Raw genomic sequence first — 21899 nt, 5'->3', positions numbered from 1 at the left:
ATGTGGCTAATCCAAACTGAAATGTACTGTTAAGTATAAACTATACTTTGGATTTCAGGCATAGTACAAAAGAAAGAATGTAACATATCTCAATAAGTTTTCTGAATTGATTACATATTGAAATGATAGTATTTCAGGTATGTTAGATTGAATTAAATATGTAATTAAAATTGATTTCATTGCATTTTTTTTACTTCTTTAGGTGTTCCTGTTAGAAAATTTAAAATGATAAATGTGGCTCACATAATATTTGTACTGAACAGCACTAGCCTGGAGGTTTAATTTCTTTGGTGTGTGTGTGGAAGCTCTATAGTGATGGGAAAAAATAACCCTCTTTTGTTGGCTCCTTCCTATCAGATCACCAATTCAGGAGAGTTCGTGTTCCCATTAGATTCTCCACACAAAAAGCCTTATGAAGGTCTTATACTGGGGAGAGTTCAAGAAAAAACTGCTCTACCATTGAGGTAGGAAAGGCGATTTTTCAAAATCGTATACATGTATTAATTTTTACGCTTTAAATGATTATCTTACTAATCATTGACTTTTTGAAATTTTTATGTTTTTGAAAATCTGAAAATGGCCCAGTGTAGAAAAGAATGGGTGGTATGGCACAGGAAACTTTATATTTTATCTAGTGTGTACTTGTCATTATTATGGAAAATGAAATGATAGGAATGTCTCAATACTTAAATTGTTAATTTCTTTCATTGATTGTAAAATTTGTTTTAAAATCAGATACAGAAAGAGAACAAAAATCAATGCAGCTGTGACTTCTATATAAAAAATTGTTTTAAAAAATATAGTTTACTTTCTTGTTCTGTTTAATTAGGAATGCAGATGTAAACGTGCTCCCCATTCCAGACCACAAATTAATTGTCAGCGTGCCCTGTACTCTTCACTCACATAAGCCACCGCTTGCTGGTATGTTTTTATAAAATAGAATTGTTACCACTTTTGTCAAATTTGAAAAAAAGAATACATTTAGTATTTAAATGGCCTACAGATTCGGAAATTAAGTCAGATGTGGGTTAATGAATATTCTAAAACTATTTCTCTATCTCTATAAAATAGAGAATAGATTAGTTTTGTGTTACTCAGCTTTTCCAGTTATACCATTTTTCAGATTCCCCTTGCTATCAGTTGCTTCCCATCACTGGGCTGACACAATGAATGCTGATGGGCATCTGAGAATGTAGTTCAGATAGACCCTTTATTTTACTACCGGGGCTCTATCTCTTGCTTGTCCTAAAACCAGGAACTTAGAATAGTAGTCAGAGAGATAGAAGTCCCTTGATATTTGGTTAGTGGCTCTCACTTTTACGTTTTTTTTAAAAGGTAGTGTTGCTTTTCTGGAACATTGACAGTAATTGCTGCAGCCTGCAAATTCTCACTAGTCTTAATACTTTAGTATAATGTTTATCATTCAATGAAACTAAGCAGCAGGGAATAATGGGGAATTTGGCTTTAGAAATGGACTAACATGAGTTTGAATCCTGGCTCTGCGAGTTGGGCAAGTCACTCAGATATTTTTCTATATCAAAGTCCTCATTTAAAGAGGGAACAGTGATATTTAGTCTTCTAGAGTTGTGAGAATTAGTTATATTGAAAGTTCTGTAGCATGTGGTAGAAGCTCAATGAATGCTAAATTTTTCAAGTCGGAGTTTAAAAACATCAAAATGTAAAGTCCTTGAGAGATACTGAATTTAATATTCAAAGTTTATGTGAACAGATACTTCTCAAAAGAAGACATTTATGCAGCCAACAGACACATGAAAAAATGCTCATCATCACTAAGAAATGCAAATCAAAACCACAATGAGATACCATCTCACATCAGTTAGAATGGCGATCGTTAAAAAGTCAGGAAGCAACAGGTGCTGGAGAGGATGTGGAGACACAGGAACACTTTCAAACTGTTGGTGGGACTCTAAACTAGTTCAACCATTGTGGAAGACAGTGTGGTGATTCCTCAAGGATCTAGAACTAGAAATACCATTTGACCCAGCCATCCCATTACTGGGTATATACCCAAAGGATTATAAATCATGCTGTTATAAAGACACATGCACACATTTGTTTATTGCAGCACTATTCACAATAGCAAAGACTTGGAACCAACCCAAATGTCCATCAATGACAGACTGGATTAAGAAAATGTGTCACATATATACCATGGGATACTATGCAGCCATAAAAAAGGATGAGTTCATGTCCTTTGTAGGGACATGAATGAAGCTGGAAACCATTATTCTCAGCAAACTATCACAAGGACAGGAAACCAAACACCACATCTTCTCACTCATAGGTGGGAATTGAACAGTGAGAACACTCGGACACAGGAAGGGGAACATCACACACCGGGGCCTGTTGTGGGGTCGGGGGAGGGAGGAGGGATAGCATTAGGAGATATACCTAATGTAAATGATGAGTTAATGGGTGCAGCACACCAACATGGCACATGTATACATATGTAACAAACCTGCACATTGTGCACATGTACCCTAGAACTTAAAGTATAATAAAAAAAAAATAAAAAAATAAAAAAAAGAAACAAACAAACAAAAAACACAAAGAATTTCTTCAGGAATACATATTTTGTTAGTTTGGTAATTTCTACCACCACCAACAACTACAAAACTCCTATAAGTTGCCACTCAGGAAAGCTACAGGGAGCTTATGTTACCTTGCAGAATATGAGGCAGTTCATGAACTGGGATGTGTAGAAAGTGAACACAAATTCCCAGAGAATTTTTGTTGCTAGCACTTAGGATTTCTGTTATCTTAAATGGCTTATGCAGTAGGGTCGTCTTTTAATGTTTTTTTTTTTTTGAGACAGAGTCTCACTCTGTCACAAACAGTGGCCTGATCTTGGGTCACTGCAGCCTCTGCCTCCTGGGTTCAAGTGATTCTCCTGCCTCAGCCTCCTGAGTGGCTGGGCCTGCAGACATGTGCCACTATGCCTGGCTGATTTTTGTATTTTTAGTAGAGACGAGGTTTCGCCATGTTCACCACGCTGGTCTCGAACTCCTGACCTCAAGTGATTCACCTGCCTCAGCCTCCCAAAGTGCTGGGATTACAGGCATGAGCCACTGCGCCCAGCCTCTAGAAGGGTGTTTATAGTATTACTTCATTTGAGACATATACAGATGTCTACCTGATAATCTGTTCTTTGACTAAGAAGGATCCTCAGTGAATAATCGATTGCCTAACATTTTGGACTGTCATAGACTTTTAATGCTTTAATATATAACTCAAATGGAAAGTGAGATTACATTGTTCCTTGTGAAAAAAAATTACACTTGGCACTAGTAATACCTGATTATATATGTATATGTATTCCTCTCATTTGAATTTTATTTATCATTTGGTAACAAAGCTTAAGTTAGTGTTTATCTCAAGCCTTATTTTTTTCTTTTAAAAATTCAAAAGCTAAGACCGTAAACTTCTCATTCTGAAATGATAGTAAACTATGTATCAATTCCTTTAAAATAAAATAAAGTTATATTTAAAGATGAGCCTCAGGAGACAGGTTTTAAAATAGTGAATAAAAATGAGTCTTGCCCTAAAGCATTACAGCTTGTATCTTTGAGATGCAGTTCTTCCTCATTCCCTGTAGAGAGCAGCACAAACACATTTTTAGGATTGAAAACATTTAAAAACAGATTCTGGAGGAAACATCTGAATAACTCCATATATATAAAATCTTATGTTTTGGTTAAGTAGTGATACGAAATATTGTAATATTTTATTTTTGAGTTCATGTTACTGTATGTATATTCAGTATAGTTCACCTTTCTATATATTTCAGAAAGCATCTCTCAGATTTCTGCAGTATATTTTACCCTGAAATCATAACTCTAGGAGTTTGGGATGTTATATATTCTGTATATAATGCTTACAACTTTTACATTTAAATGTTCTTAAACTGTTTTATGCAAATTCATAAAATGAAATGTTTTCTCTTTGGTATCTAGAAACACCCCGATTTTTTTTTCTAAAGTTTAATTGGTTATTTCTGCTGCAAAATGTAGGAGACCACATTGGTAGCATATGGCATTTCAAAATGATACATTTGCATAAGTTTTGAAATTTTGTCCGATAGATTGAAAGATAAGCTATCAATAGCTATGGTTTACAACCTAACATTATAAAGTGATATTGTTTGAAGATTTAAGGTAGGAAAATCATGAAATGAAGTATTTAAATCAAAATTTTAGCTTTCATGTTTTACCTTAGAGGAATTTCCACTTCTTTTTACTGCTTTACATACTAACAGTTTCCATCTGAAGAGTGAAGTTTAGTTGACGGGATTATATGCACTGATGTTTGGGCCACTTCTCTCTTACTCCTGCCCCATGCTTTCAGAACAAAAAGGAAATGACTAGCTGTGCACGGATTGCATCCCCTCCATTGGTTAAAGTGTGTTTTACTAACTCCAGATGTTATGTAATTGTCGAAGTTTATGTGTCATACTCATGTTTAAATTTATACATTCACATTTATTTTTAAATTAATATTTAAAAACCGGAATAATACATTTTCATTAATTTGCCTTTATTTCTTCTACCTTATTTTGAAATAAAATAATTGTAGTTAACATTATAAAAACACAATATTCTGGTTTAACTAGAAAGGAGAAGAACCATGCAAAAATTTATTACATTGAGAAAATAGGATGGTAGTAAATGGGTTTAGGTTGTATATATTTTTCTACTCCATCCAAGTACCTGACCATCATTTTCTATTAGATTGTAAATGCTCATAAAACATGGATATTCTGCTTCTTTTGTTAAGTTTTTTTTTTGAGATGGAGTCTCGCTCTGTCGCCCAGGCTGGAGTACAGTGGCCGGATCTCAGCTTACTGCAAGCTCCGCCTCCTGGGTTCACGCCATTCCCCTGCCTCAGCCTCCCAAGTAGCTGGGACTACAGGCGCCCGCCACCTTGCCCGGCTAGTTTTTTGTATTTTTTAGTAGAGACGGGGTTTCACCATGTTAGCCAGGATGGTCTCGATCTCCTGACCTCGTGATCCGCCCGTCTCGGCCTCCCAAAGTGCTGGGATTACAGGCTTGAGCCACCACGCCCGGCCTTCTTTTGTTAAGTTTTATAAAACTGATTATAGTGGGTGCTCAAAAAAGGAAACATTTTTGACTGGCTGACTCCAGTTTACATTTTTAAAATAGTGTTGCTAACCTCTTCGTACCAAAAATCTGAACAAATGAAACAAAAACAAACAAAACCTTTCTTCATTGTAACCTTAGAGCACATTAAAAGGGAATTGAGGCTGGTAAGGCATTAAATTCATGGGAAGAAAATGGAAAAGTGATGTAGGGTTATTGTCCTCTAAGACTCTAGGGAAATCTTTCTCTTTCAAGGTTAGTAGCATTTAATTTATGTACTTATGAAAGGGTTAGAAGCCTTCATGCCAGCATCTCCTAGAACCCATGAAAGCCCAAATTTGAGTTCACTTGAATTATAGACAGTGAACCTTTTACTACATCTTTGATTTTTGCTAAACAGGACCAGTACTTTCTGACAGATGAACAAGTGTTTTGCTGTGGGGAACAACTAAAGAACATGATGAAACCTAAAATAATATATTCTCTTTTAAACCTTACCTATCTTTAGTATTCCTAAAGAACCCTTATCATTCCTAAAGGAAATTTGATAGATATCTTCCAAGCTCAATCTTACATAGCAATTATGAACCATATTTTACCTTTTCTAGTGATTTTTCTTATCTGAATTTTATACCAAATTCGTATTAGGTGGTTAGCATAGCTAACCAGCAGCATGATCAAGATTACATTGATTTAAGTATTTGTCATCCAATTGAGTGAACATGTGCTTTTCAAAAGTTTCTGTGTCCTTCTTTTCTCTCTTTAGTGTAGACAACAGCTCTTTAGCCTACAGCTCTTTCCCCAAGAAAATACAATGTTCAGTAGTTATTAATACATTGAATAATACAAGGAATACTTAACTGTGGAAATACCATGATGAAATTTTAGGTAAAGAAGGATCTATAATTTGAAAATGAAGAAATGTTCTTAGTGCTACCAACTTATTGCTGAGGGGGCTAGTTATTTAAATGTTAGTTATTTGTTCTCAGTATTTCTGTTTATATCCAGCTCTTCATTTATTATTATTTTATTGAAATTTATGTTGCAGAGAGAGTTTTATTTTATCTTATTTTTTTAAAATGGGTTGTTTTTGAATTTTTGTAGAGCTCTTTTTTATGTATGGATTATATTTATTAAAAATAAATTGGCTGGGTGCGGTGGCTCCCGCCTGTAATCCTAGCACTTTAGGAGGCCGAGGTGAGTGGATTGCCTGAGCTCAGGAGTTCGAGACCAGCCTGGGGAACACGGTGAAACCCCATCTCTACTAAAATACAAAAAATTAGCCAAGAGTGGCGACGTGTGCCTGTAATCTCAGCTACTTGGGAGGCTGAGATAGGAGAATTGCTTGAACTGGGGAGGTGGAGGTTGCAGTGAGCTGAGATTGCACCATTGCACTCCAGCCTGGGTGACAGTGTGAGACTCTGTCTCAAAAAAATAAAAATTAAATAAATAAATAAAGTTAGTACTCAGGAGATATATCAGCAGTATTGGAAAACTGAAAAGTCACCTATGTAGGTGTTAAGGTCCTCATTTCTCATCCACAAATGAAAACCAGTAAACTAGGACTATGGAAGTTCCGATGATATTTTTCCCATTCTCAAGGGTACTTATTTTAAATGGCTAACTATAAATAGTAAAGCCTGTGATGAAATCCTTGAAATTAATTTGCTGTCTTTTAAGAACAAAATGAAACATTTCTCCCTTTCTACTCTTAACTGCTAAAAGGAAATGGATTCCTTCCTCAATAATAATTTTTGTGTTTTTTTTCTTTTTTAAACAGAGGTTTTAAAAGACTACATCAAGCCAGATGGGGAATATTTGGAATTGTTTGCTCGAAATTTACAGCCAGGTTGGACTAGTTGGGGCAATGAAGTTCTCAAATTTCAGCATGTGGATTATTTTATTGCTCTGGAGTCTGGAAGCTGACTATGATCTTGATTAAAGTAGTGGTTTCTTCATTGTTTCCTCACCACTTTTCCCTTCATTCTAACTCACTTTTAAAATTTTGTTACTAACCCATATTCTTAGAATATTAACAGGACTTGTTTTTTTCAGTAAGTGACCAGAAGTGACTAGCCTTCATGCAATTTTGAGATGAATTTTACTTGAGATGCACTAACATTCTATGTTATTCTAGACTATACAAATTAAGTGGTAAGCAGCTACAAAGATGGCAAGACCATGCTATTGAAAAAGTTCAGAAAACATACACCGTGGACCAGAGGTCATAATCCTATCTATGAATGTGTTTTGTGTGGCCCATGTAGTGTTGTAAAAAACATTTAGAACCATTATTCTAAAAAATGGGGATATTTCACATTAAAGTTCAGATTTCTGCTTCTTTTTTAAACATCAGAGACTCTGGCTACACCGAGGCCTCTCTTCTTTCCTGGCATCAGTCTGCAGGACCTAGTGGTGGTGGCTCACTTGGAAGGAGCCTTGTGCTCTCCACTTTGCCACAGTACCACTGCCGCCGTACTGCTCACTTATGTCATCCACTTGGCCCTTGTATGACCTGAATTTGCAACCTCGGTATACTATTACGTCCTGGAAAAAATATGCAAAGACCTGCCAAGTACTGCATTAGTATTCTGAGTTTATACAGCATTTTTGTAGGGTTTTCAATTGTATTCAAGGTCACTTTCTAAGCGCTTCTTGGTTTTGCTTTTCTAGAAGAAAATGAAAAGCTATTCCTTATAATAAACATGGCGGCAAGTAAACATTGTGATTGTGAAAAAAATATTATTTATAGATTTTCTACAAATTAATATTTGTCTACCAAGTAAAATATTTTGACTGAAATTATTCTTTGAAATGCATATTGATTCATGCGTATTTTAAAAAATTGAGGTATAATTTTCACAAAATTCTCCAATTTTCAGCGTCGAATTCAGTGAATTTTGAAAACAATATATATAATTGTGTGTCTGCCACAGTGATCGTAATACAGAACACTTTCTTCACCCTGAAAACGTCTCATTTTTTCTTTTGCAGTCAATCCCCTGCTCCTATCCTTGACCCCAGCAAATAGTGGTTTGCTTTCTATCATTAGTTCTGCTGTTTGAGAATTTCATATAAATGGAATCATCCTGCAATGTGTCATCTATTGTGCCTGACTTCTTTCACTTAGCATTTTGAGAAAAGCATTTATACTATTTACAGATTGTCGACAAATATTTATCCACTAAGTAAAATGTTAGACTGAAATGATTCTTTGACAAGCTTGCCAATTTTACTGATTTTGTCAAAGAAAAATATGTTATTTTTGAAGTTTGTTCATCCTTTCAGCGTGTGAGTGTAGTATCAGAGGCTTAATTTTGTGTTTATGGAGCTATTCTAACTTGTTATTTAGAAGGAAAAAGGTATTAAACGTGAAGCAAACTTCTCACGATCTCATTTGAATTCTTTCCAGCTTCTTTTAGTATTTATAGATTTTATATACTTTGTGGGAACATTTTATCCTCACCAAGTTTTTGGACTTTCATTTTTGCGTCATAAATACTGGTACTGAAAGGAAAAAGAGAGAGTCTTAATTCAATAGTCTGTTATTCACATTGCAAGAGCTATAGTTTTAGCTCTGCTCCAAAGCTGTAAAACCTTTGGACCTTGTTTTAACACCAGTTTAATTATTGGACTCCTTTTTAAACAAAGGATGAGTCTGCAAATTTTAACAATAACACACCTTGTGAGAACAAAAATGAAGGAGTATGAACATCAAACTGACTTCATTACTACAGTTGGTTTAGCCAGCTGACCTGTTGGACTTACATATTTTAGAGCATTTTCATTCAGAGCTTCCTATATTATTTTTATAACTTGTAAGAATTTTGTGGGTTTTTTTTTCTATCACATTCTTTTCATAGGCTTAAAGTCTTTTAGGACTCTCGGTAATAATGCTTAGGCAAAGCGGTGCAGCTAACATTTGTTGAGTAGTATATGTTACTCTGTGCTATGCTTTTTACTTACTGCATTTAATCCTTGCATAACCCTGAGAGATAGATACAACCTTCATTTAATAGTTGAGAAAGCTGAAGCCCAGGGGACTATTTTGTCTGTAAACACACAACAAGTTTCGAAACTAGGATGCAGTTTCCTGACTCCATAGCCCATGCTGTATTTTATGTAAAAACATGGAAAACAGAACAAATGACTAAGGATCTCTCAAGTGATAGGATTACACTCTAGCTTTCCCCATCGAGCTCTTTTGCCTTTACGTGCTTAACTGCTAATACCACTCAAGAAACTGGGGGAATTGTGCCTCATAACGTCATATCCTTGGAATTCTTGGCCTTTCTCTGACACTCTTTCACCCTGCTACGTGAGATCCAGTAGAGTAAAATCACAACACAAAACACACAAAAGCACAACTACTCTTGGAAACAGATTCTCTTTAAAAAACTTGATCCTTTTTATCATTTGTCCTCCTTTCTTCCTCAGCCTTTATTTGTGTCCTCTAGTCAAAGTATGACCCAGTTTTTCTTTTCTCTTGGCCGCTGTAGACACAGGGTCTTTTTTGTACCTAAATCAGTAAGTTCAGTGTGGCACAGTTAGTGTAATCTAAAGCCAACTTGTGTAGGTTTGAACCCAACTGACTTTTGACTTTGAGCAAGTTAATTAAATCTTTAGGCCTTGGTGTCCATTCATGCATATAGGCAATAATAATACTACCTCATAGAGTTATGAGGATTAAATGAGTTAATACATGCAAGGCACTTGTAATAGTGCTTGGAATATTTTAAGCACTCCAAAAATGTGACACTTTTTTTTTTAAATTTCAGGTCAAAAAGTTCTTATCACAGTCTGGACTGTCATTCAGGGAACACACTGGAAATTAAATGTTAATTCCATCCCTTTGCCCGAGCATATTAAACTGCCCATACAGTTTTTCTGTCTAAACATCCTTTTTTTCTTACTCTGTTTCTTGTTTGTAACCTGCACCTGATTTCATACATGAGGTAGCTGTGAAATCTCCTCTCCCATTGTGGTCCTGCCTGAGAAACAAATTAAAACAAGGGCCACATGTGGCTTTGGGCTTCGTGTTTTGATTGCCTCCTGCCATGCTGACTAAGCTGTGTGGCTACTCTACATTGCTCTTTGTTGAATTCCACAGGTGCTAAATAGGTCGCCTTTTAGCGACGATGTTTCTTCCATGTTCAGAGACTTTGGGCCCATGCCACATAAATTTGGTTCAAAATAGATGTGTTACGCTTTGCTGCAGGTGTTAGGAAGTTGATCTTTATGTGCCACCCAGGGAATTTTCCAGTTGATAAGGCACAGACCAAGTAAAGAAGGCCTATTTCTGCAGATGGCCTTAAAGGCACCAATGGGATAGGTTTCTTCTCTTGAATGCCAACCTTTGAGAGGCCAACATCACCATGGGCTAGTGGCCTTAAGCCTAGTCCATGACACTGGGGATATAGGTCTGGATCTAGATCTGGGTATAGCTTTAGTTCTGCCTTTGCTCTGTCCTTGCAGGAGGCTCTCTTTACCTTGTCCTGTTCTAGTCCTCTAAATACTATGATGCAAACTCATTCTCACAAGAGAATCATTGGCTCCCAAATCTTACCGTCTCAGACTTACTACCCAAGAGACACATATCTTTTGAGCATTTTTATGTATTCAGCTTCAGGCAGATGCTGGCTTTTCTCCTGATATGATTGAGAGGATTATAATCACTTCAGAGGACCTTCCCTTCCCTGAAGATGCTGTCCGATTTACCTCATTTGATTCATGTCTTGCACCATTGGCCTACCATACCTTGGTAAGCACCACAGCACTGTTGGCACTGTTCTGTGGTTATTAGAGTTCTTTTGCTTCAATTGTTTCACTTTATCTTCCAAACAATCTTACAAAGGTATAGGTATAATGAGGGAATAGGTTCGTAGAGGCTACTCATAAGGTTAATAACCAAGACTTGAATTCTATTCTGGTTCCTAAACTAAGGGACTTTTTGTTGCATCATGTTTGCTAATGAACTTCAGTTTTTTTTTTTTTTTTTTTTTTTGAGACGGAGTCTCGCTCTGCCGCCCAGGCTGGACTGCAGTGGCGCGATCTCAGCTCACTGCAAGCTCCGCCTCCTGGGTTTACGCCATTCTCCCGCCTCAGCCTCCCGAGTAGCTGGGACTACAGGCGCCCGCAATCTCGCCTGGCTAGTTTTTTTTTTTTTGTATTTTTTAGTAGAGACGGGGTTTCACCGTGTTAGCCAGGATGGTCTCGATCTCCTGACCTCGTGATCCGCCCGTCTTGGCCTCCCAAAGTGCTGGGATTACAGGCTTGAGCCACCGCGCCCGACCTGAACTTCAGATCTTAATAGTAGATCCATCAACTACTAATCAGAGGTTCATTGTATGGCCTGGGGCAAATGTAGAATGGTTCATATGTAATCACCCAAACATACCTTTCTCAATATACCACATCATCATTCTTGTGTTATTAACATAGTATTTTTTGTTAGAGATTTTAGTGACATTGGTTGAACTGACAGCCTCAGTCAACTCAGAATCACTCAGAATCTGACATAACCCTTTGACATAAGCCATAAGCATTTTAACCATGCCATTGTATTTTAACAGCTCAATCAGATGAGCCATTTTAAGCTCACATTTTAAGGAAGCTCTTCTGCAAAATATTCAACTGGATTTGAGGCTGTATGGGTAGTTAGAAAAGGGAATATGTAACGCAAGTACAAGTGCAGATAATTTATGGTGATCTGATACCAGTGTTTGGATATATGGGCCAACTCATAACTCCAGACGGGATCTTGATTAAATTCACAGCTCTATTGACCAGTCTGCACCAGGTTGAAAGTAAGTCAGAACTACCATGATAACTTCACAACCAACTTTTTCCCCCTAAATATTCCTAGGGGGTTAACCTAGACCTCCTGGGACTTCTGTGAACTTGACTGGGACCTCTTAGATTTTTCAGTATCCATCCAAGTCCCTGGAGCCATATACAAACACATTGATACCTAGTAGTGGAGAGCATCAGGGAAACTAATTTATTTTCTCAGATGAAATGTTGGCCTGGTTGTCAGGTAGCTGACAATGGGAAACTTTTGGACGATGGGTTAGGCAAACAGAGTGGTTGCAGTATTAAAACTGTTTTTAGTCAATATCATTAAAGAAAAACATGGTTCCCCACCTGCTTTTAAATTGCTTCTCCCAACACTGTCCACATGTACCCTGAATGTTAATCAGACTGGACTATATGCTGTTACCTGATTGAGGCCTCTGCTTTTGCTCATGGTACTTTCTCTGCCAGGAAAAAACTAGCTAGACTTTAAGATCAGCTAGATCTACATGTTGAGTCTTGATGTATTTAGCTTCTGAGTGACTTTCAGCAATTAAACTATATTATCTTGAACTTCCTTTTTCTAAGGAATAAGAAGGCTAATCTTTGGGCCTTATAGAATTATTTTGAGGATGAAATGAAATAACTGAACGTGATTAGCATAGGACCTAATAACCTAGCAGGTATTCCGTATTTGCTCATTTGAAAAAAAATTACAGTCTTCCTGGCAACACCTCTAATTTCATGACCCACTTAAAAAAAAAAACCTTATTTTGGACTAGTTTTAGGCTTATGGAAAATATACAAAAGTACCAAAGCGTTTCTAAATTATTTTTCACCTCTGTAACCTCTGTGAAACCTCTTATTTTATAGTCAGAGGTAATTATTATCGAAGTGAGCATTTTGCATGCTTCTTTTAGAACACGTAGAACAAATTTGTATCTATATCATTGATATCTATATCTATACCTCTCTCTTCATTTCCCTCTCCTCCCTCCTCTCCCCCCTTCTTCCCTCCCTCCCTCCCTCCCTTGCTCCATCCCTCCCTTCTTTCTTTCTTCCCTTTTTCCTCCCTTAATAAATTATTGGAGGTAGGACTAATTATTATTTTTTCTTTATTCCAACAAAGAGTAGCAGAATATGCACCCCAAAATGTGCCACTTTGGTGTGAGGATTATTTTGAACTAAAGGCAATTGAGAAGAAGTAGATATAAGAAAATCTCTCTGTCCCCCCACCACCCATTTGCCTAAAAGCAAGACAAAAATTGACAAGGGTGTCCCTTCCCTCTCTACAAGGAAGGACAAATGTGAATCACCAGACTGTAGACCCTTAGCCCAGAGACAGCACAGAGGAATCTCTATGATAAACTTTACTAACTAGCTGGTTATTTTTACAATTTTCTTTTTTTAAATTGACAGATAACATTGTACATTTTTATCTTTTTGCCATAAAAATGATAACTATATGAGGTACTGCATTTTTTAAAATTAGCTAGATTTAACCATTCTGCCTTTACCATTAGTTTCCCATTTATTTGCCTTTCAAGTTTCCTGCCTTGTGAGTCTCAAGGTCCTTTTCCTTTGTCTTTTCACTTGTCTAAAAATGTATTATTCTTTGTTGAAGATGCTGATATGGTTTGGCTCTGTGTCCTCATCCAAATCTCACCTTGAATTGTAAACCCCATAATCCCCATAGGTCAAGGGTGGGACCAGGTGGAGGTAATTGAATCATGAGGGTGGTATCTCCCGTGCTGTTCTCATGATAATGAGCGAGTCTCATGCGATCTGATGGTTTTATAAGCCTGGCATTTCCCCTGCTTGTACTCATTCTCTCTCCTGCTGCCCTGTGAAGAGGTGCTGTCCACCATGATTGTACTGAGGCCTCCCCAGCCATGTGGAACTATGAGTCAATTAAACCTCTTTTCTTTATAAATTTCCCAGTCTCAGGTATTTCTTCCTAGCAGTGTGAGAATGGGCTAATACAGATGCTGTATAAGCCAGGGTTCTAAGCCACCTCTTTGAGGATTACTAATTCCCTGGGTATCTCCCATGTATATGATATATACATGTTAATAAGCTTCTGTTTGTTTTTCTTTTGTTAATCTGTCTTTCGTTACGGGGTCCCAGCCAAGAACTTAGAAAGTTTGAGGGAAAATTACATTTTCCTGCCCTACACCAACATACCTGGAACTGCCAATATTTAATCAATGAATGAACTGATTCTTGGCCTTCAAGTATCTTAGAATTTAATTGAATATACAAGGTTCCTGTAAGAAACAAGTAACAAGCCATGGAATACAGTCAAACACTAAGAGTTGTGAAACAGATGGAAAGCGATGCAGAAGTTTAGAGAAGCAGATCACTTAGAGATTGTTAAGCAGTATGAGAAAAGGAGAGTGGGAACTGTGTCCTGATTAAATTTTCGTTTATTTCCTAACTGTAGGTAGTAGCCATATTGTTGTTACTAGACAGTAGGCAGCTAAAATATGCTGGTTCAGAAAAGTTACAAAGGAAGAATTTTGTTCTGTAAAAAATTTGTTTCCTGGCTGGGCATGGTGGCTCACGCCTGTAATCCCAGCACTTTGGGAGGCCGAGGTGGGTGGATCACCTGAGGTCAGGAGTTCGAGACCAGCCCGGCCAACATGGCGAAACCCTGTCTCTACTAAAAAAAATACAAAAATTAGCTGGGCATGGTGGTGCGTGCCTGTAATCCCAGCTACTAGGGGGGCTGAGGCAGGAGGATTGCTTGAATCTGGGAGGCGGAGGTTGCAGCGAGCAGAGACTGTGCCACTGCACTCCAGTCTGGGTAACAGAGCAAGACTCCAACTCAAAAAAAAAAAATTGTTTGCTGGAAATTTAGAAGGTATTAATGCATACAGTTTATTTTGTCAATATAACAGAACTAGGGATGAAATTAAGTGAGGATTTTTTTTTAACCTGCTTGTCTGCATTCTCCACTTTTTGAATGAAACTGATATTTGGGTTTCTTCTCTACAGTCATCTAGGAGGCTTATTTTTTATTATTTTTACAGAGGTATAATTGATACATAAGAAGTTGCACATATTTAAAATGTACAGTTCAATGAGTTTTTACTTAGGTGTATACCTTGTGAAACCACCATCACAAACAAAATAAACATCACCACTCAAAATTTTCTGATGATCTTTTATAATCCATCTCTCCCTAATTGCCCTTCCCCATCCCATCTCTAGGAAATTACTGATCTGCTTTCTGTACTAGAGTTTTGTGCATTTTCTAGGATTTTACATAGATGAAATTATATGGCATGCACTGTTTTTTGGGGCCTAACTTACAATTAGCATAATTATTTTGAGATCTTCTGTTTCATGTATCAGTAATTCATCCCTCTTTATTGCTGAGTACTATTCAATTGTATGGATGTGTCACATTTAATCTATTCATGTAGTACTCTTCTACTGCTGATATAACAAGTTACCACAATCATAATGGCTTAAAACAGCACCCATTAGTAGCTCACAGTTTTTAGGTCAGAAGTCCTGGGCAGTCTGGGCTGAGTTTTACTTCTTAGGATCTCACAAGGCCAAAGGTAAGGCATTGGGTGGGCTGGGCTCTTAAGTGGAGGCTCTGGGGAAGAATCTGTTTTCATGCTCATTCACATTGATAGCAGAATTCAGTTCTGTGTGGTCGCAGGACTGAGGTGCCCAGTTCCTTCTGGCTGTTGACTGGGAGTCACTCTCAGCTCCTAGAGGCTGCTCTCCAGTCCTTGCCCGTGGTGCTCTCCATCATCACAGCCTCAATAGCACTACTCGAGTCCTTATCCTTTGAATTTCTCTGACTTCCCCTTATGTAACAATCTAGAGAAAACTCTCTACTTTTAGAGTTTTGTGATTAGATTGGGCCCACCTGAATAATCGCTCTTTTCTAATATAATGTAACATAATCACAGGAGTGATATTTCATCATATTTACAGGTTCCAAACACATTTATCAGGGAGAGGATTATACAAACATGAAGGACACTGGGAGCCATTCTTAGAATTTTACCTACCACTGCCTCATGTCTGGCTGCCAGTAATCCATGTTCATCTCACACATGCAATACATTCAGTTTTCCCAAGGTTCTCAAGGGTATCATTCCTGCCATTACAGCATCAGTTCAAAATTCAGAATCTCATCAGCTCAAAAGTCCCAAATCTCATCATCTAAATCACCTAAGTTAGGTGAGAACAGAGGGTTCTGGTGTAATCCATTAAGTATAGCTCCTGGGAAAAATTCCTCTCCATTTGCAAGTGGTACCTGCCCCCAACATTCCTAAAATAACAATAGTAGGATAGGCATAGGATAAAAATTACAGCCATACCAATTAAAAAAGAGAAAATGGATGAAAAAAGCCTCACTGGTTTGAAGCAATTTTTAAATCCAGCCAGGTAACTCCAGGCAGAATTCCTTGATTAGATTTCAAGGCCTGGCAATAATCCATGACTCTTAGTTCTGCCCTTTGGTCTCTTGGCTTTATCTTTTGAACTCTTGGTTCAACCCTCTGGATGTTTGGTTCCATCCTCTGAGATATCCTTCCTTTTCTATGAAAGACAGCACGTGCTTGCATCTGAGTTCTTTTTTCAACCTGCTTCCTGTATGTAGAGTTTTGGGGATCTGACAGCCTTCTTTTCGTCTTGTACTTTCTGTCCCTTTTAGGCCAAGTTTTCTGCTGTTCTGCAATTCTCAAGGACCTTGTGGATCTTGCTTGGAATTCATTGGGATTCACATAATCAGACTAGAGCCGAATCCACAGATCTTTTCAAGATAATCCCTCTGTTCTTTGGGCTTCTGCTGAGATGGCTGAGGGCCAGTGCTCTTAAATTTCCTATAGGTGCTCTGTATTGATTGAGCAGATTTATTAGGAACACTTTTAATCTCTTGGAAGGATATTCTGTGTGGCTGAACACTCTGACCCTTTGGTTTTCCAAGGTGTCAGCGAAGGGTTGTACAGTCACATGGGGGACGGAGGCTGGCTCTGTCGCCCAGGCTGGAGTGCAGTGGCGCGATCTCGGCTCACTGCAAGCTCCGCCTCCCGGGTTCAGGCCATTGTCCTGCCTCAGACACCTGAGTAGCTGGGACTACAGGCGCTCGCCACCGCGCCCAGCTAATTTTTTGTATTATTATTTTTAGTAGAGACGGGATTTCACCATGTTAGCCAGCATGGTCTCCATCTCCCGACGTCGTGACCCACCCGCCTCGGCCTCCCACAGTGCTGGGATCACAGGCGTGAACCACCGTGCCCGACCCATTCACAGAATAAATATTTTAATTTCAATGAAGTCCAATTCATAAATTTTTCCTTTTATTGATTATATTTTTGGTGTTAAGTCTAAGAACTCTTTGCCCATCCCTAGGTCATGAATATTTTCTCCTATTTTATAAAAACGTTTCATGTTTTGTATTTAAGTCCATAATAATTTTGATTTTTTTTGTATGAGGTGTGAGGTTTAAGTCTAGGTTTTCTTGTTTTTGTTTGTTTGTTTTGAGATGGAGTTTCGCTCTTGTAGCCCAGGCTGGAGTGCAATGGCACAATCTCAGCTCACCACAACCTCCACCTCCCAGGTTCAAGCGATTCTCCTGCCTCAACTTCCCGAGTAGCTGGATTACAGGCATGCACCACCATGCCTGGCTAATTTTGTGTTTTTAGTAGAGATGAGGTTTCTCCATGTTGGTAAGGCTGGTCTCGAACTCCCGACCTCAGGTGATCCGCCTGCCTTGGCCACCCAAAGTGCTGGGATTACAGGTGTGAGCCACCGTGCCCAGCCTCATTTTCTTATTTTCTATGAGTCCTTTAGCTCTTGCATTTTGTCGTCACTTCGTTCTTTCTCATTTGCCATACCATCTCAATGACCTTTTCCTTTTTTGAGTGCCTTAGATTGATGGAAACTTTAAAGACAGTATATTCTAAATTGAAGAAAACCTTTTTAATTGAAAAATTGGAGCAGACGTATGAGCATAGGGAACTTCAGTGCTGAAAATGAGATTCTGATTCACCTGAGTGGATTAGCTTTGCTTTTGCATTATCTGCAATGACATGTAAATTAATAATTTTACATTGATATGAGAATTGAAATTGATTGTCTTGAGGCCAAAATATTGATGATAGATTAAAAAAAATTCCTGTGTTTCAGTCTTCAACTTGATTAAGATCACCAGGATTATTGATTATACGCCTATATATTTGAAGGCTATTCTTTCTTTTTTTTTTTTTTTTAGTTTTTTATATTTATTTTAGTTTTTTAAGTTCTGGGGTACATGTGCAGGATGTCCAGGTTTGTCACATAGGTAAACATGTGCCATGGTGGTTTGCTGTACCTATTAACCCATCACCTAGGTATGAAGCCCAGCATGCATTAGCTCTTTTCCCTAATTCTCTCCCCCTGCATTCCCTCCCATAGCAGGTCCCAGTGTGTGTTGTTCCCCTCCCTGTGTCCATGTGTTTTCATTGTTCAGCTCCCACTTATAAGTGAGAACATGTGGTGTTTGTTTTTCTGTTCCTGCACTGGTTTGCTGAAGATAATGGCTTCCAGTGAGGGCTTTTCTTTGGAATTTACTGATAAGCAGTTCTTGACTGAGTTTGGGAGGTCTTTAACGCAAGTTAAGGATAATGACAATGACAAATTCAGTACTATCAGCTGTCATGTGTCACACACTGATTAAGAACTTTTATTCAGGAAATAATTTAATCTTTGTAACATTTGTGAAGCAATGTTGTTAGCCTGCTTTACAGAGGTAACAAGAAATTAAATGACTTGCCCAAGGCCACAGTTGAGATTTTGGTTAAATTTCAAGCATAAATTTAAATCTCTTTTAAAATTCATTGAGACTTATTTTATCACCCAGCATATGGTTTATTTTGGTGAATATTTCATATGTATTTAGAAAAATAGTATTCTGCTGTTGTTAGTTGGAATGTTCTGTAAACGTCTAATAGGTAAAATTGGTTTTTACCTATTAGTAATGGTGTCCAAATCGGCTTTATGGGACATTAAAAAGATTTTGGGAGATGGAAAGCCAGAAGAGGCTACAATTAAGTTATTGACTCGATTGTGTCAGCTGAGGAGTAATAGGGCAAACACAGTTGTTGCATGCCTTATTTTGGGAGATTAATTCGTTAGTGTTTGCTGCGTTATACTGTGTAACAGTAAACCACTTCAAAATCTCAGTGGTTTACATTAACATGATTTATTTCTCACTCTATATGTTTGTAGTTGCAGGTTGGCTGGCATGGTTCTGCTTCAGATCACAGGTCAGATTCAGACACTATGTACATCTTCTCATTCAGTGTCTCAGGCCAGAGGAACAGCCTTGAATAGGACATGACTTTCTCATGGCAGAAGGCACGGGAGTAAGAGCCCAGCTGAACTCATACTTACCCCTTCCTCCCTCCTGGAGAAAAGAAGCTTGATCTAGAATGAAATCCTCAGGTCCATATATCCAGACCATGGGGTGGAGCCTGGCATAAAGGGGAAAGTTTCAGGGGGAAGTATGAAGAAGCTAAAAGTGCTTTTCTTCACATGTTACTTTTTGGGGGTGGCCATTTACTTTTGGATCTCTTCCTTTCTCTTTATCCTTCTCTTTCTTTCTGTTCCCCTCTTGTCTCTTCTCTCCAGTGGCTGGAAAGAAGGGCCCAGGGGTACCTCTTTCACTTGGGAGGGTGCCTAGGAAAGCCCAGCAGGCAATATGGCAGGGCCCAGAGGACACATGGACAGTCCAGCCCAAGCCTAACTCTAGACAAAGTGATCTTTGCATTACACTTGATCTGTCCAAGCTTACAACAGATGAGGTTCTAAAACTCACTCTTGGACCTATGATGGAGGTGGGCAGTCCATGGAGGAATCAGGGCCTTGAGACTCTGTCAACCTTTCCATATGTTAAGACTGAGAAATATACTATATTTGGCATTATATCACACTAGGATTTTAAACATATTGATAGGACAGATGGTTTATTGTCTCTGAGGACACATGTTCTATTGTAAGCTTGGTACTCTAAAAGCTTTTAATTTCAGAAAATATGTTTGCTCTCTTGAAATTTCTGAAAGTTATTAAGTAAAAGAACATAGAGAAAAAACTCTCAAAGTCAAGCATTTTGATTATGCTTATACACAACATGTCTCAAGGTTGTTCTATTCTGTTACACACAATGGGATAGCTGAGCTCATGCAGTTTTCAGCCTCCTCCCTGACTCTTCCCTTTTGGATCTTTAGCTCCTAGCACCTTGCTTTATGCATGGTAGGAGCTTGAGAAAGATGTGTTTCATGCTGGATTGGAAATGTTTGTATTAAAGTTGAAGGTTAATGTAGGGAAGGGAGGTTTTTGATGGAGTGAGTGGAAATTTTCGTTGCCAGACATAATGCATTAGTGTGTTTGTAAAGTTGTGCAGTTTACAAAGGACTGCTACATGCAGTATCTTATTTGTCCTCACAACTCTGTGGGGCAGACATTATTTACATTATTATACATCCCTCTTTTACAAATGAGGCCCGGAGAGGTTAAGTGACTTGTCTACCGTTTTACCCACAGTGACAGGTCTCAAACCCTCTTCTCCTTTCTCCCAAATGGAAGTAAGAGTTTTCCAGAAGGTGGGGATTAATAGAGGATTCAGACCTGTAGAAATATTTAAGAAGGCCGGGCGCGGTGGCTCAAGCCTGTAATCCCAGCACTTTGGGAGGCCGAGGCGGGTGGATCACGAGGTCAGGAGATCGAGACCATCCTGGCTAACATGGTGAAACCCCGTCTCTACTAAAAATACAAAAAACTAGCCGGGCGTGGTGGCGGGCGCCTGTAGTCCCAGCTACTCGGAGGCTGAGGCAGGAGAATGGCGTGAACCTGGGAGGCGGAGCTTGCAGTGAGCCGAGATCGCGCCACTGCACTCCAGCCTGGGTGACACAGCGCGAGACCCCGTCTCAAAAAAAAAAAAAAAAAAAAAAGAAATATTTAAGAAGATGTAATATTGCAATAATGTTCATAACTTTCCTAAGAAACAGGCATGTCAGTGGAATAGAAAGATTGGAAGACAGTTGGCCGGGCACGGTGGCTCACGCCTGTAATCCCAGCACTTTTGGAGGCCAAGGCAGGCGGATCATGAGATCAGGAGATCGAGACCATCTTGGCCAACATGCTGAAACCCTGTCTCTACTAAAAATACAATAATTAGCCAGATGTGGTAGTGCGTGCCTGTAGTCCCAGCTACTCGGGAGGCTGAGGCAGGAGAGTCACTTGAACTCGGGAGGCAGAGGTTGCAGTGAGCCGAGATCATGCCACTGCACTCCAGCCTGGCGACAGAGCGAGACTCCATCTCAAAAAATAAAAAAAATACAAAAAAGGAAGATTGGAAGACAGTTAAAGATAGGCTGGTTCCTAAAAGAGTAGACACTCATGCTTTCTTCATAGGGGGAAATCTTTTCTTAAGTAGAATGATTTTCTTCCATATTTATTAACTAGAGAAAGTGAATGATTTTAATAACTCCACAAGCTATTCTATAATATTAGCTCAGTTGTAAATGTATGGTTTTCAAATAATTTAGAGTTGCTAAAGTGGTACAACTTATAATACTAAGAGAACATTGTCAGTTCTTTTGCACATAGAAATAATTATTTTCTGGAGTGTTTAAAGACTACAAATCTGTGCCCTGATTCTCTAAAGTATTCATAAGCATTTTATAAAAGACATATATTGGTAAGAATTGCTATTATGCAACATTTATTTTAATTAGGATTTTACTGAATTTCTTATATCATTCAGGCTTTTCATGTCATTTTTTTCAGTGTTCCATAGTTTAATGATGGAATACCTGTGGAAATAAATGTTTTAGAAAACTTACTACTATAAATATCAAGACGATTTTTTTTTTTTTTGAGACAGGGTCTTGCTCTGTTGCCCAAGTGGGAGTGCATTGGGGGTGATATGGCTCACTGCAGCCTCAACCTCCCAGGCTTAAGGAACCCTCCCACCTCTCAGTCTCC

At 38.4% G+C, this 21899-nt stretch overlaps 1 protein-coding gene across 7 annotated transcripts in view; it reads left to right on the top strand.

Moving 5' to 3' along the window:
• Positions 1–21899, top strand: part of METTL4 (methyltransferase 4, N6-adenosine) — a 131113-nt gene that overhangs the window by 23676 nt on the left and 85538 nt on the right. For 4 of the 7 annotated variants that reach the window (XR_007721111.1, XR_007721112.1, XR_007721110.1 and 1 more), the window contains exons 7-8: positions 358–464; positions 830–921. Coding sequence is in view for 3 of the 7 variants with exons in the window: in XM_050767424.1 (XP_050623381.1) it covers positions 358–464; positions 830–921 (199 nt within the window). In the remaining 4 variants the exon portion in view is untranslated. Of the gene's footprint in view, positions 1–357; positions 465–829; positions 922–6897; positions 8503–10740; positions 11108–21899 lie in introns of those variants that run through there. The other 3 variants (XR_007721113.1, XM_050767425.1, XM_050767422.1) reach the window with 3 other exon arrangements.

This window comes from Macaca thibetana, chromosome 18 (assembly GCF_024542745.1).
Source record: "Macaca thibetana thibetana isolate TM-01 chromosome 18, ASM2454274v1, whole genome shotgun sequence".
Classification (NCBI taxonomy): domain Eukaryota; kingdom Metazoa; phylum Chordata; class Mammalia; order Primates; family Cercopithecidae; genus Macaca; species Macaca thibetana.
The sequence above is the reverse complement of the archived record's forward strand: the minus strand, read 5'-3'. Positions and strand labels throughout refer to the sequence as shown.